Source organism: Bombyx mandarina, chromosome 17 (genome assembly GCF_030267445.1).
Source record: "Bombyx mandarina strain Sakado chromosome 17, ASM3026744v2".
Taxonomy (NCBI): domain Eukaryota; kingdom Metazoa; phylum Arthropoda; class Insecta; order Lepidoptera; family Bombycidae; genus Bombyx; species Bombyx mandarina.
The window spans coordinates 15,321,736-15,339,180 of NC_143223.1; the positions used below are offsets into that span (position 1 = coordinate 15,321,736).

Consider the following 17,445-nt stretch of genomic DNA (forward strand, 5'->3'; position numbering starts at 1 on the left):
TTGGAGGTTCGGTCGCGGTTTCCCTAACACGCGAGCAATCTAGTGTGGCGTGGTCGCCGAGGCACTTTACGCAGCGGGGGCGCGCGTGGCAATTACGAGCCGAGTGGCCGTAAAGCTGACATCGGTAGCACTGCCCGGGAGTGCCACGCTTATGGGGGGCTTCGATCGAGATCCCGGATAGGCCGCAAATTGTCGTGAGACATGCGATCTTCTTTTTGGCCTCCGGGGTGGGTTCTAACGCCACGAGTATCATATTATAGGGCTGTTTGCACCGCCCGCTGTGCATCCGGTGCACACTAACTATCGGGAGGGCCTGAGCGGTCAGATCCTCCTTAACATAGTCTATGTCCAACTCCTTGGGGACTCCGCGTACTACTACGCGGAGCTCGCGGTCCTCCTGAAGAGCATAGGTGTGGAAACCTATGTTCTCCTTTCGGAGGTATGCTGAGAGGGCCCTATGGTCGCCCGGCGTTGCGACCTTAATCTGAATCCCATGCGCGACGTTACGCGCATGGGTGTAGTTAATTTTATTTGCCTGAAGGGCCTGGGACACGCGATTCCACGCTGTCTTCTCTTGAAGTATCAGCGGGGGCGGGGCAGCTACTTTGGGAGCGGGCGCGGGCTTGGGACGCGGCGGCGGGGTTACGCGGCGAGCGGAGTCCGACTCCGGTGTCACGACTACCTGCGGGCGGGAGGCGGTCGCGGATTTAGTTTGCTTCGTCGTGGAGCTCCGGGACTCCACGGCGCGAGTACGCTTTTTTCCGCGCGTTACGGTTTGGAACCCATCCGAAGTTCCAGGCTGAGGGCTTGACGCGGATTCGAAATCCATCTCCGATTCGGTATCGGAGCCTGAACTCGAAACGATCGAGGTCGCGACGGATGAAGCGCGCGATGACGTAAACGACGCGGGCGCGGGGGTGGGGGTAGCGTTAGGCGCTACGTGAGCCGCATCGTGGGAACGTGCGCTCGAACTTGACGCGGCGGCGGGGGGCGCGCGGCGTGCCTCCGAGGCACGTTTGAGATACGCGGCGACGGACGCGGGGGGGAGGGATTGCCACGGGCGGCCCTAAACTCTAGGTACTCGGCCCTAATTGACGGGTACCTATCCCGGAGGAACCCGACAATATCACTAGCGTCTTCTTTCTCCATTCTTCGGTCTTCTTGCCCGGGGGGGGCGGCCCCGGGACTTTTGTTGAACTCGCCGAAAGGCGAGGCCCCGGATAGGATTTGTAACCCCCCTGTGCTGCAGGACAGCAAGGAGCAGGGGGGGGGAATGCCTATGCCGTGAAAACGGCAATCGGCGGGGAAAAGGAAAGGAACCCGCTCGGGCTGTATAGTGCTACAGCAGGCAGAATCGCGAGCGGGGGTCTAGTCTTGAAAAAGACTGTTGTTTTTGGGAAGGGTTAGGAAATCGCTAGCCTGTGAGTGCCACAGGAAGCTGAACGTAGCGATTGGTTTTGCCTTGAAAAAGGCAGTTGGTAAGGGTGGGTTCGCGGTTACAAAACTTTAGCGCACAAAAATGGACCTCGATACGCAGATCGCAAGCGACCAACGGATCGGCACGTCCGCACTACTGAATTGTACGCACGATGTATTCACGGTCACTACACTGTCGAGCACAGCTGTGAGTTCAGAGACGCAGCTCGCAAGCGGGCCACGGATCGGAAAGCACGTCCGCGCACGACCGAGTCGTGAGCGAGAATGGCCAGAAGAGTTCTACTTCTTTCCCTTATTTATTCTCTGGTAGCCTAAGGAGTTATTACAGCTTCTCGCGGATGGCTAGGTGAGCTCACTGGCTTAACTTGAAAGAATTTGCTAACATTAGCCCTAGCAGGAGCAGTGCTTCGCAGAACCTACTACCGGGTCGGAATCGCAACCCACTGAAAAGATTCGGCGATTCACTTAGAGAAACTCAGTGGCTTTTTTTAATGCTTAGATGGGTGGACGAGCTCACGGCCCACCCGGTGTTAAGTGGTTACTGGAGCTCATGGACATCTACAATGTAAATGCGCCACCCACCTTGAGATATAAGTTCTAAGATCTCAGTATAGTTACAACGGCTGCCCCACCCTTCAAACCGAAACCCATCACTGCTTCATGGCAGAAATAGACAGGGCGGTGGTACCTACCCGCGCGGACTCACAAGAGGTCCTACCACCAGTAAAAGTGGGCAGTGTCTATGGGACTATTGAGTCTTCGTATCCTTCAAGGTTAATTGACTAAAGTAATGTAAAGCTTTCCTTCTTTAAGAACGGTTAGATGGTAGATAACTCAATTGTTGAGTTAAGCTCGCCATTTTTTATATCTTATCGCAATTACTGTATTATATTAACTGTGTGTACAAATAAAGAATAAAGAAGTAAATTCGGATTACCATCCAACGTGCTATCTTCAGCCCGACACCCCTGAGACTGGCGTAGCATCGTTGCAATATAATTATCGCTTACACATACATATTGATAAATAATATGAGAACATATTTAGTCCCTACAGGATGTTCTATCTGATCTCTTACGTCGATCCCTAGTTTGGAAGTAAAATACTGACAGTAGGTATAGCGTTTCGGTTTGAAGGGTGGGGTAGCCGTTGTGACTATACTTGAGACCTTAAAACTTGTATCTCAAGGTGGGTGGCGCATTTACGTTGTAGATGTCTATGGGCTTTAGTAACCACTTAACACCAGGTGGGCTGTGAACTCGTCCACACATCTAAGCAATAAAAAAAAAACAGTATTTCTAGCGCGAAGCACTAATGCTTTTTTTTTTTAATACAGGACAACCGTTTTACAATAGAAGTAATACTTCGAACTCATTTCCCAAGGTGTGTGTTGAAATTTACATTGTTAATGCCTATGGGCACCTTTAACCACTTAACACCAGGTAGGCTCTGAGCTCATCCACCCATTTAGGCAATAAAAATAAATTGTGTATTTTTTGCAGTTACAAGGTCAGGAGTGCCAGCCCTATTTTTGTTAATAACTTCTGTACTTAGGTTCGTCTTATAATAGTTCAGAGAACGCAAACCTTTTATGTTTCATATGTACACTCTCAATAATCTCCAAATCGAATCGCTTAGACGCGCAAGCCAAATAACCAAACAAAAAGGAGGATATTTAACTCATCGCAAAAATATATATTTACCTTAGATACCACGATACTTGGTCTAGACTGCAGACACATTTCGCCTCACGAGGAAAAGAAAAAAAGAGAGATACCAGTTTAAACACATTTATTTATCGCCAGCTACCGCCAGTAAGTTTTTTGACATTCAATGACAATCACAATATCAAATATATCACAATCAAACCCGACATTTGACACCATTAAAAATAATAAATATTAATATATATTTAATAAAGAAGGTTACGGATTTTATATTTATAGAGAGAAGAGAAATTATGTAAAAGAAAAATCGATTTTTAAATCATTCGGGTTTGATATACGATTTGTTAATTAAATGCATATATTTTTTTAAACTAACAAACATGACGTATCACAGAACATTTTGATAGTGCTCGAAATTGACTGTATCTATACAACGTGGACGATTACTAGTCAAATTAAAAACACGACAGCACGCACATACAAATTTTTATACAATAATATATATATATAGGTATAAAATATGTTTTGATTTAAGAGATACATTTTCTTCCTTTAGTATGACATGTTAAGTGAGTTAATATCTTCCTCGATTTTCACATCGGGTCACCAATATTGAGAAACTATTGCCAGCATCTACAAGTGTGTTTAGGGCGAGTTTTTTAACGTTCTCGATAGCGTAAAAGTTAACTCAAATTTGTATGGAGTTGGAACGTTTACCTACGTTTGCCGCTAGGGGCGCTGTTCCAACTGCATCCAAATTTGAGTTAACTTTTACGCTATCGGTAACGTTAAAAAGCTTACACTAAGCACACTGAAGACTGGGAGTAGTGTTTTAAAGGCAGACAAATCTGTCGTCTCTTTCCAGTCTAATTTTTGGTGTTACCACTGGAATTCTATGTTTTAAAATCGAACATCGTTGAGTAATACTTTCTGTAATGTTGATGGTCTTGAAAGTTTAAAGCAATCTTACTATTTTGATGTCATTTTGTATTGCTAATTAGTTTTGAGTAGCTTATATATAGGCTTATGGCTTGTTATCAGTTAGATGACATTTACATGGCTGATTCAAAACTTTTAGCTTACCGACTAAAACTTTATTTACTACTTCTTTATTCAAAAGGGTTTTGATTAAGCAATATATGAATCAAGAAGTATTAAATGTCAAAGGAGCTGACCTTAACTCCTTAAATTAACAGAGTGTTAGTGTCTGAAGCCTCGGCGCTCGAACGAAAATAATATCTATTCACACAAACATAAGATACACAATCTGATAACTTTTAATATAAGAGACCTAATAATCGTTTTAGTGATTAGCGCCAACTGTGAATAGTGAACAGTACTAGCGTGAATTTGGTCTGCCACGATCGTTCACAATGATAAAATGGCCAGTTATTCAAGAAAAAAAAAAATAAAAAAATAGGTTCCATACTTATTGCCCCCAATCTAGGATTATCTGCGATGTTACATTGCGAAAATATTTGCATATGAAACACTTAACGTAGACCATACCAAAGATTCTTAAGCATGAACATATCGGTGACCGGAATTCTAAAATCTCTGATTCTAGTTCAAGTCACTAGGATATCATCTAGGTGATTAAATTAGCGTATTGGAGTAACTATTATTGCGGTATGATATAGGATTCCAAATTAACACCCAGATGTCGATACAGGTTGCCAATTCTTCCGAAATCCGCGCTTATCTTACATTTTAAAGTGTAAGGTAAAAAAAAGCAACATAATGCAATCTGCAGGACATAAGTTTAATACATTATGGCACTAGTTGTGTACTAGGTATAGTAGGTCACGTATTAAAACGAATTTCGTGTTGTATAAAAAGATTTCACGAATATATTAAAATTTACATAAACGCACGTATTTTACGTGAACGTTTGCACGAACTTTAGGAATTCTCGTGTCGATAACATGCAATATTGTGTTTCTCGGATCGGGCCAAAGGAATTTACGCTTTATGTTTCGTTAGAATACGTGACAGGTTCCCGTGAAATGCTCTCAGCGTGTCACAAATATTTGTTTGTTACGGTCATAAATTCGCAAATTATACAAATGTTTGAGATTCGGAAAAATAACAATTTTACTGTTATTTTTATTCCGTCTTTTGTGCGTATTAGTGATGAGACTGCCAAAGAATTCGTGTATGAGTTTGAGAAGAAGCTTGTTTGGTACAATCACGCTTTTAATTTGTATGATAATATTATACAATAGAAAAAATATATAAGTATTGACATTTTCTTAATCTATACATATAAATAAAATTAGAGTGTCTGTTTGCAGTATTGAAATAACCGCTTTTTACTACATGCATTTGAATATATTATTATATACGGTACATACACCAAAATAACATTTTTTACAATTTTTTTCGGTCTGTCTGTCTGTTTGTTCCGGCTAATCTCTGGAACGGCTGGACCGATTTAGGTAAGACTTTCACTAATAGGTAGCTGATGATATAAGGAGTAACTTAGACTACTTTTTTAGATTAGCTTCGCCCCGCGGCGTCACCCGCAGTTATTGTGGTACCGCGCGCAACATGGCGGGCTTCGCCTATCAATAATAAAATTTAATGTTTCCGAAGCGAAGCGAGGGCGGGTCGCTAGTCTTAAATAAAATTATTGTGATGCCATGACCGAGAATGAAGGCAAAATAGGTTACTGCACATTACAATACAATTACGAGGCACAGTTATGATGAATTTGAATCTGCAGACAAAGACAAAAAAAACAATTAACTAAAGGATCTTCTCTGTTTTTTTAACGTTCTTCGATTATGTTTGTTTGTTTAGTAGCTCTTAAGGAGCTTTCGTATTAAGAATTAAAAAAATATATATTCAGGGTTTTTTTAAATGTCAATGATAGAATAAAGTATGAAATGTAATACGTAGATTGAATGAATTGAATGATTGAATGAATCTTAAGGTTCATCAATCATCATTATTTAATCAACCACTGTACTATTTATTCTAAGAAATACTACTGAATTGTGTTGTAGTTAGTTCGCACGGCCATTTTGAATATTTTTCTGAAATTTGTTTTGTAAGCCTGCATGGCCTTTTTAATAAATAAGAACTATTCAGGTATCTATTAAAAAATATATTTTTTTATACCTAACCGTAAAATAATGTGATATCAATATAGCCAATGGTGGATGCGTGTATAAACGATAAATAACCACCTAAAGAGTAAATCATCAAAATAATTTAAAAATTAATTATATTTTTAATACGTTATGCTAAAATGTATCTCCTAAATCACAAAATGATACAATCCTCACTCACGATTATTTCAATGCCTTACATTTCCTAACTAGACATTCCTTATATACAATTTACAATGTGGATATTAATTATTAATATATTTTATAAGAATTTGGCACGACGAAAAATGGTGTAAATAGAAAATTTTAATTTCGTGTGAATTACATTTTTTTCCCTGGTATTTCTGAAATTGTAATTTAAATACAAACTTCATAACTTTATAGCGCAAATAAAAAGCTGAATACATATGAAACAAAATATTTATTCCCAAAAGATCAATGACTTCTCCTATTTTCTTGATGCTCACAAAGATATCTTATTTGGCTTTTAAATTTAAAGACTGACAATAGTGTTTTTTAAAAACAAGCATTAAAAAAAAACTTAAGACAATGCATGAGGGTCATCGCCTACCTTCATATATGAGGTTGGAGTTTCAAATTTATATTGAGATTATACTATGGCTATTCCGCCTTTCAAACAGGACTGCACGACAGTTTCGCGGCAGAAATACGCGGGATAGTGGTAACTGCCCTGATGGGCTAACAACGCGACCAGCAATAAGTCGCAGTTGTATAGATTGTTGAAACGATTGTTTGGTACTTGACAATGCCGTGCCAGAACTATGAATTCACACGAAATTACATATAACGCTAAGTAGTGAGTTACATTTTAATATATTCAACATTAGAATAATTACGATACATAATTTCAAACACAATAAAACGAAGATGTTTTTCGGTTTTTCAACAACGAATAGTTGTCACTGTATGTACGGAATGTAATCTATACAATATCGTGATCAATAAAAACATAAATTTAAACCAAATATCATTTTAACAGACTTCCACACTGCTTCTTAATCCGAATGTAATCGTTAACTTGCAAACTTATCCGTCGTGATAGTGTGATGATAATATTAATAATAGTTAGCGGTCACAACTTAACTTATGGTCTTAAAATAACTTTATAAATGAACAAATAACAGTTTCTATTTCATTAACGAAACAATAACATCCTTATATAATGATAATACTTCAAAATAACTAACAAATAAAAAACACACACACAATTTAAATCATACAATAAACAATGAAAATCGCCGTAATTCGTTGCATATAACTAACAAACAATCAACATTTATTCAGACAACAATTTTTATTTCATTTTATCATATTTTACATTATTTTTAATTAGCTTCCATCGTTTATCCGATCATAATTACAGTAATACAATATTATTTTTTATATCTTGTGATGCTTAACATCGAAAATTCTGTGCTTACTATTTTAGAATACATTATAACATATGAAATGTTTTTTTTTTTTTTTCAAATATAGTGCCGATAAAACTAAGACATCGTGCTGATGTTAGAAGTGATACTTCTTCAACAGCTGAAAGAGAGAGACAGGGAGCTATCTTCAGTCTTCTTGCGACAGAAATGCACACAGCGTTGCTCTCATACACCTAAAAACATTATCTTCATCGTTGTTAGAAGTCACTTTGATTAAACTTGACTTGTAATATGATTTTAGAGGCTGTAAGGGAACCATTTGTTAATACAAAAAAATTAATACGAAAACAAAAAAAACAAATGACTGACTTGACTTCCGCGGTAAAGGAATAGCATCGTGTAATAAAAACCAAATCTGCAAAATTATAATTTGGGTAATTACTGATAGGACCTCTTGTGAGTCCGCGCAGGTTCCACCGCCCTGCCTATTTCTGCCGTGAAGCAGTAATGCGTTTCGGTCTGAAGGGTAGGGCAGCCGTTGTAACTATACGGAGATCTTAGAACTTATATCTCAAGGTGGGTGGCGCATTTACGTCGTAGATGTCTATGGGCTCCAGTAACCACGTAACATCAGGTAGGCTGTGAGCTCGTCCACCCATCTAAGCAATAAAAAAATAAAAAAGATAGCAGTGCTTCTGATTCAGACATTATTTTTACGTTAGTATTTTTTTAGCAGTACGTAATGTAATGTATCACGGATCAATTAACGTGCGGGTCAATGATCTTATGTGACGCGTGTACGCTATCTACCTTCTATTACGTGGCGGCTTCACGAAATTAGAGCTTACTAAGAGGAGAAAATCGATCGTTTGATTTAAGAAATGAATAGGCATTTTTTTTTGGTTATTTATTTAGTAGATCTATAATAATAATTCCCCCGATGCCTATTGGTCATTGGCTTGTTTCTTTTTTTTTTCCTACCTAAGCTGAGAGCCTTGAGACGCTATAATATCAGCGTAACCTTAACTAGTAGGTGAGCTCACGGGGCTCAAACCTGACGACGTTGCTAACACGAACTCAAGCAAGAGCCGTGCTTCGCAGAATCTACCACCGGATCGGAAACGCGACCCACTGAGAAGATCCGGTGAGAAACTCAGTGGACGGTCATTGGAGCGTCTATACTTCACAACATGAATACTACCTTATCTCATGACTTCAAAGTCTCAATTTGTGAATCTTGTATTGCGAAATGTGTCCCACCAAGCGGATTAATGCATCATTACTCTGTGGTAGAAATAGGATAGCGATAACTATGTATATCGGCTCACATGATGTTCTACCACGAGCTATCGAAGCCATTATTACTACCAGCTCTCTTCATACAGGAGCATTATACCTGCTGACGTAACCGTCGTTTTTTCCTCCTACCTATTCGCTGGTAGCCTAAGAGGATATTCCAGCTACGCTCAGACGGGTAGGTGAGCTCACGGGCTCAACCTGAGAGAATTTGCTAACACTAGCCTTAGCAAAAGCGGTGCTTCGCAGAAACTACCACCGGATCGGAATCGCGACCCACTGAGAAGATCCGGCGAGAAACTCAGTGAGCTGTGTCTATGGGTTAGTAATCGACGCGTTCGGTGAGGACGGTGACAGGTGCTTGAGGGTCCTAAAAGCACCGAGAGCGAATCCGGGGATCCGACAAGACATGTAATGTCCGACTCTCTTGATTTTCCATTTTCTAGGTAGTGCAAAAGTGAGTTGACGTAAATATAATTATAAAATCATTAGCTTTACAAAACCTGATATTTTCTTTGTGAACCGTCAATATAATTACGGTTTAATTACGGATGTCGGTGTCTACAACATAAGAAATCATCGAAAATAACATAATTACAATAAAAAACGCAAGATTAAGCCTCAAGCGTAGTTTTAATTATTACGAATTCTGTTTTGCTGATCCTACTTAGTCAGGAACGTGATTTCAGAACGAGAAAAAAATCTTTAGTATCTATTTACTTTTCTGAAAATAAGCGTATGATAAAACACCACGCTACTAAAACCATCCAAAATGTACTATTTATTTTATACAATTTCAGTATTAGCAATGAACGCCAAGAGGTTTTTTTACTGGTGGTAGGACCTCTTGTGAGTCCGCGCGCGTAGGTACGACCGCCCTGCCTATTTCTGCAGTGAAGCCGTAATGCGTTTCGGTTTGAAGGGTGGGGCAGCCGCTGTAACTATACTGAGATCTTAGAACTTGTATCTCAAGGTGGGTGGCGCATTTACGTCGTAGATGTCTATGGGCTCCAGTAACCACTTAACACCAGGTGGGCTGTGAGCTCGTCCAATCATCTAAGCAATAAAAAAAAAGAGGTTATTTTAATGACAATTATAAATTCCATGTTTGGAGGGACGAAAATTTCGAATTTTATTTGAATAGTAATAAGAATAACACGTGCTTATTGTTCGTGTACATTAATCAAATCTGTTAGTTTAATTACAGAGTCCGCAGTCTGAAATCTAAATTTAACTCTGACGTCCTCAAAGGAAATTTCGATGGGGATTCAATGAAAGAGCGAATGATGTAATTCTGTAGACTAACTGAACGTTCCTAAATACGAACTGCCTTACAAACAAAATTCGAGGAGATGGCCACGATCTTGATGCTTGCGCAGCAAATGATAGAGTTGAAAATTAAATACACGTACTTCTGATTAATTATTTTACTGTTGTCGTTAATAGTATTGAATTAACATTGTTTATTGGTTTCCGTCGCAAAGGAAAGTCGAAGCGCGAACCGCTAAGATACTCAGTAGAATTTTAGTTAATTAGTTGTCGAAATACACGTATCAGTACTGTTAAGCGCTGGGGTTCGGGATAAATAAAAATTCTACCGGAGTACAACTTAACTGTATTTATCACTTAGAGCACATACAGAACATTTTAAAATTCTTAATAAACTTTTTCCGCTTCGCTTCAGGAGATCCGCTCACTGTTTCGCTTCGAGAGGTTCCGATTACTCACTGACTGCGTGCCAACTCTGCAACGCTTTTATAGTTGATACGACATCCCTAGAATTATCGAGAATATTCCACACAAGTCGAGTATTGTGTGTTTCCGCTATCTGATAATAGATGGCGTTGTACTTCTCGAGCGTTCTAGATGCTACTAGATCCTTCGATATTCGTTCGAATATTCGGCGATAGATGGTGCTACTCTCACCGGCATAATAGTACTGAGAGACGAGCATACGTTCAGGTTTGTCATTGTGACGTTTATGTCTTCAGTTAAGTGCCAGTTTCCCGAAACAGTTTTACGGTTTGAACTTTTTATTGCTGCACATAAATGAGCTTTTCGCGGTCGTGTCTTCGTATTCACGTCACGAGACTCTCAGTGTACTATTTATGCTTTAAAATTACATATATATGAAAACTTAAATGCCGCTACCTACTTTGAGAGATGAGACAGCACGTAACTGTGATATGATTTAATTATTTACTGCGTAGAGGGGTCAACGAACTCATGGTATACCTGGGGTACCTTATTTACTGCGTAGATGAGTCAACAAACTTATGGTATACTTGGGGTTAAGTGGTCACCGGAACCCATGGACATCACCGCCATTAATGCCACAACTCTCTTTGAGACGTGAAATCCATGTCTCAATTGGATAACGGCTCTACTTATCTTGAAACTAGAACACGTTATGGTAGAACGCTTCATGGTAAAAGTAACCAAAGTGAAAGAAGCATACTCGTGCAGGATTAGAGTATGCGCAGCAACCAGGAAATACTTATCTCTAAGTAATTCAACGATCATTCATTTTGACTGGTGGTAGGACCTCTTGTGAGAAGTGCTACCTACCGCACGGGTAGGTAGCACCACCCCACCTATTTCTAACCACTTAACACCAAGTGGGCTGTGAGCTCGTCCACCCATATAAGCAAAACAAAAAAAATGATACATAATTATTTTATTAGGTATTAAGGATGTATTTCATTAGAATGATTAGTATCTGTCTGCGGGATCTGAAAATTTACATAGGCGCATCATTTTATACGAATACACGAGGAGTCATATCATTTAAGCCACGATGACTTCAAAGTAGAATTAATAAAAAATAAAGCAACATTTATTAAACAAATAATTTTTGAACGCAAACAATTGCTTTTATATTTCCCTAAATAGAAAGCTCGTATGAAATATTTCCCAATATACTCATACAATATTTCGGTGGAGTACACTCAATATAGCACTGTACTCGATATTTTAATTGGCAGCTTAAAATAATACATAATCTGAGCTTTCAAAAATCATGGAATAACATTTGATGCGCGCTTTTAACTCGGTATTTCGGTAAAGGGAAAAATAACTTTTCATTCCATCGCCATTTTCAATTACAACATGAAACTATAACTACTAACATTCGAATATATTTTGGGCAATGCATTTATTTGATTTAAAGCACAAATATGGACGTCGAGCGTGCTTTGTAAATCGTGAATCGATAAGCCAATTGTTGCCAATAGTAATGACAGTTAGTGGTATCCCTGATGCGTTGACATTAATAATAGTGCGATCCAATTTTGTTTTTCTGAAATATGGCTACAACACGCAATGTAACACAAAGTTTTACTGGTGGTAGGACCTGTTGTGAGTCCGCGCGGGTAGGTACCACCACCCTGCCTATTTCTGTCGTGAAGCAGTAATGCGTTTCGGTTTGAAGGGTGGGGCAGCCGTTGTAACTATACTTGAGACCTTAGAACATATATCTGAAAGTGGGTGGTGCATTTACGTTGTAGATGTCTATGGGCTCCAGTAACCACTTAACACCAGGTGGGCTGTGAGCTCGTCCACCCATCTAAGCAATAAAAAAAAAAACTTCCTATTATAAATCACTGAGCGCTTATACATAGCTTAGTAATTGTGGATGATTTATTTTCTGTTGAAAAATGTGAGTTAGAACATTTAAATTATGGGAATATGGGATTTCAAAACGTTCCACATTAAATGTCTCCAAGATGTCCCTTCACTCCATTCTCATGGTTCCCTTACAGCCTGTATGTACTGAATAATTGTTTCTTAATATACTTTAATCCTAATACTTCATACCCAAAAACGCAGTTTGTGCTAATCATTGTGATGATAAGTAATAATTTATCATTTAACATTTATTACGGGTACGAACAGTTGGGTTGTTAAAGAATTTGAGATAATAAACAAGATGAACATTTATATAAATTCGGTGTTTTTAAACTAGGAACTACTATAATAATGCACTTGTGTTTTTAGTGATTTGAGATTTAGTGAAACTTCGGGGCTATAGACAGCTCCCCCCCCCTCTTCTCAAGGTCATTGACACCGAGCGTCAGCGGATAATCAATTACGTTCCATTGCGTGCAAAGCAATCAATATTCAGATAAATTTTTTTTAAATATCGCGTAATGTAATGCTAACTGAATCAACTGCACATATATTTTTAGAGTCTAGATGTGTGAAGAAACTGAAGACCTATCTAGTGCTAGATGGAAACCGGAGGTCATAGACACCCGGATGCCATCAGAAACCTTGAGAGGTGAGGTTTCCAATTGCGCTGTGTAGCGTCTGGTACATATTTCAAACCGTACACGTGACTGCTTCGAGGGAGAACTTATAATTAGATACCAAATATAATATATTTAATTTTATAATATAATAATTATATAATTAATAATAATTATATAATTTTTTTTTATTGCATGCACACTTATATTTTATAATGCACTTCCCATCACTTACTCAATGTGTTTTTTTTTATTGCTTAGATGGATGGAGGAGCTCACAGCCCACCTGGTGTTAAGTGGTTACTGGAGCCCATAGACATCAACAACATAAATGCGCCACCCACCTCGAGATATAAGTTCTAAGGTCTCAGTATAGTTACAACGGCTACCCCACCCTTCGAACCGAAACGCATTACTGCTTCACGGCGGAAATAGGCGGGGTGGTGGTACCTACCCTACCCGTCTGTCTTCAATTTACCTGTGCATTCGATTTTTCCTTCAATTCTCATAAGATATTAGCTGAAGCTATGACCGTCGATAAATCCATATTCAAAACAGATTTAACAAACAAACAAAAATACAATTCGATTATCTGCATTCGTTAACAACCCAAACGACTTATCTACCTACTCTGTGCACGTTAAGCCATTATACATAACCCGTATTAAACACACAAGGCACTGTACATACATTTAATACTTATAGTACACGACGCAGCCAGCAGGAATATCTCTGCGAGGGTCGACTTCGTACCTGTCGACAAAAGAACTGTTATATCTCCGAAGCGATTATTAATATTTGAGACGAGAAAAACGTAGTTCGGATCGTGAATACGGAATAAGTTTCACAAAGGGACCGACTCCGAGCGGGAACCGAGTCCATATCACGCAGTATATTAATCAGATTTACAAGCTTAGACCCACGAGTCAATCGAATACATATGAACACGGAAAGAAGTAATAAATCTAAAAATTACGTTGCAGTGTGATAATAAATTATTAAAATATAATGATGAATGTTTACTGGAGCCCATGGACATCACAACCAGAGTCTCATCGTCCACCTTGAGACATGAGATCAAAGTTTCAATTGTATGATACAACGGCTTTTCCGCCCTTCAATCCAGAACGCACGATTGTGGAAAAATATATCGTAAATCCTTATGCCCAATTTCCAAAGAGTCGACTAGTTAATAATTTAATAATTATAGATTTGAAATATTGTTGTCTTTAATAATATCGCGAAAATTCGGTAGTAACTTAAATCGCGCTAAGTACATTTTAAGCAGTATGAAATTATTAATAACAACAATATATATTATTATTATTGCAAATTCTGAACGGCGTTCGGGCTGTATCTACTCTTTCTATGGTGGGTGGCGTAGCCGTTGGACTATACTATGGATTATGAACTATAAAATTGGGACAGAGAATTTGTGTCTCAAGGTGAGTGGTGTCATTCATGTTGTGATATCTTTAGGCTCATCAATTAACACCAAGTGGATCGTGAAATCGTTAACGTATAACGTAAAAAAAAACAAAAAAAATACATCATAAGAATCAGCCAACTGCGAACAATTATGCGCTGCTCTGAAAACAAACCACGTTATGTAAAATTCGAAATGCCCTTTTCATTATCATCGTAATGAATAATAAAGAGGACCAACGAAACAGAATTAGTCATTTTCATTTAATTAAAAAAGATACGTTTACAAAAATTGAAATGTAAATTGTTTGATTGTACATACGTGTACATGGCAAGACACGTTTACACAAACACATTCCCACGTGTAAACACGAGCTACGCGAAATTTTCAAATTAAATTCTGTTGTCTTTTTGGTTAAATAAATTAAGAGAGAAAAAAAAAACAGATTATTTAGGATTCCGTTTTATTTTGTTACATTTTAATAATATGCCAGTAACGCCAAGCATCTACGTCACCCGAAGGAAGACACAAAATTCTGATCACTCTTTGAAATTGTTGAGATGTAAAAATAAGTATTGCGATCCTTAAGTCTTGAAGTCTGTTTGTGTCATAACTAACTTTTCGGGAAGCTTCTTCCACACTTTGAGACAGAGCTTAAACAGCTGTTCCTGCTATTTAAGTTGCTGCTGCTGTGACCAGAATCAACTGTGTTGCTTACATGAAAATGCTCGGAATGATAATGTTCACATTACTCTAGGTAGCGCTTGGTGTTAAACCCTGAAACGAACTTAAGAAGACGATTGGAAACGTAAGACTCTAAATTCTAGATAGGTAGATTTTGCTGTCAGCAAAGCCGGAGACAAAGAAACATAAAATAGTGCTCAACTATGTTGGTTGTGAAAAAGCCACTACGGACCATTTATAAACAGAACAGGGCCTAGGCTATGAGCTGCCATACTTAAACACTAAAAACAGTAGTGAATGTTAAGTTTAGAGGAAAGCCAATAATTCAGCACAAGCCTCTTTTTACGAAACTGATTGAATGTTAAAACAACAGTTTAACCAAAGTAGTTATCTTGAACGAATATTAATTAGCACGGGCTTAATCTCGTTTGATAAACTTTCGCGGTGAGCTTCCAGTGGAAGTACTTTTGTTTCTATTGTTTTCAGTAAGCTAATTATGCGTGCTATAATAAATATGTATACGTGTTTCGATAACTATGTTACTATAATTTCTTCTGGTTTTCAAATTCTATGCATTCATTATCTAGAAGCGTTTCATGATACAATCTTGCGTTTGTTGTTTTTATTCGAATGTTTTAGTATTCCCCGGTTACAAATTAGTCATCAAAATTTACTTCTTTAATTAATAATTAATTTATTAATGACTTTAATGAGCACTAGTTACAAGAGCCAAAGACAATAACGTGAATACGAAAATCCATCTTGAGACATGAAGTCTAAATCTGGAATTATAATGATTGATTGAATTTAATTGCTCTAAAAGCTGTCGTGTATAAGATCCAATTGGCAAAAATTATCAGTCATGGTCATTGGCAATGCCAGAAGCTCAACCAAGCTTCTACCTACTACTGAGAATATCCAAATCCCGCCAACCTTCGCCTGAATTTCTCGCCAGATCTTGGTTATCGCGATTCTGAACGGGTGGTAGATTTATCGAAACACTGCTTTTGTTAGGGTAAATATAAGCAAACCCTCTCAATTTGAGCCCAGTGAGCTCACCACTAATTGCGGCTAAGCCAGTTTGGCTCCTAGAGGCTACAAGTGGATAGGTAGGGAAAGAGGCCCCGTTTCATGAAGCACTCGTTGTGGTTATGGAGCTGCCATTTTCATTGCCGAATAATGTAAAATTTTACATTACACGGCTTAGATTGCTTAAAACGGGATGTGATTTCCTGGAAGCCGTCAGCATTAACTGTCGCACGTGCTACCAATCAGTGTAACTACACAAACACGTGCGACCAATCTCAACAAACTTTTGTAATAACTTCAAATTAATAAGCATCGGCATATACAGTACCTACGTGGGGTAATAATATCGCTAAGGGAGGGTTCGAGAATGCCACTCAGATTTGGGAAACTATGGTAATGTTACAGAGTTCGAAGTCAAATTCAAAGCTATTCAAAGCTATTCATTTTGCTTTACACGTGTCTATAGAGTACACCAATACTCATTACCAATCATTGAAGCGATAAATTATTCATTTATAATAAGCCACCTTCACAGTGAAGGTTTATTAATTAGTTAACCAACAAGTTAATGAAAAGTAAGTCTAAAGTTAAAATTGTAGTCCACAGAGCAACCAGAACCGAATAGATTTTAGGTTAGCGCAGATTAATAGGGACTTAAGTTTGAAAAGACCTCTTCGTGTATCAAAACTTGACTTCATTTAAATTGTTTATATCGCTCCCCCCTTTGTCACAGAGTATTCGCTTGTCAGATCAGAGACTCGTATAGTTAAGCCTTTACCAAATTACTGGCCAAGCTTAAGCGGGTTGGAGCTCGAATGAGGGGGTTTTAGGAATTCCTCTGATGGAATTTATCCGACGAACGTCTTCAAGTTTTGGCGGAGTTTAAACTTGAGTAATGTTCAATGACGCAACGTTTTATTCTCCATAGATTAGTAGCACGGATTATCTACTAACTGAAGCGATCGATCTAGAGGTTAAGAAATAAGTAAATTGTAGTCACGGTCGTAGTCGACGTGTCAATTGCTTTGTTTTTACTCGATAAATCCGGAGATACAGAACGAATTTTGCTGAAATAAACAGTATTTCAGTTCGGGCCAATATTTTCCATCCGTAGCTCTATGGAATGTTCGTTTTGTCTCCCTTTAATGCAATAAT

The 17,445-nt window shown here is 38.5% G+C and overlaps 1 protein-coding gene across 2 annotated transcripts in view; it reads right to left on the bottom strand.

The window, feature by feature from the left end:
* Positions 1-3,211: 3,211 nt before the first annotated feature.
* LOC114248048 (uncharacterized) overlaps positions 3,212-17,445 on the bottom strand; it is a 42,917-nt gene continuing 28,683 nt past the window's right edge. Inside the window, exons 6-7 of one of the 2 annotated variants that reach the window (XM_089734074.1) lie at positions 13,842-13,904; positions 3,212-7,841 (exon numbers count right to left, since the gene is read on the bottom strand). In XM_089734074.1, the coding sequence (XP_089590200.1) occupies positions 7,834-7,841; positions 13,842-13,904 (71 nt within the window). In that variant the 3' untranslated portion in view covers positions 3,212-7,833. Of the gene's footprint in view, positions 13,905-17,445 lie in introns of both variants that reach the window. The other variant, XM_089734073.1, reaches the window with a different exon arrangement.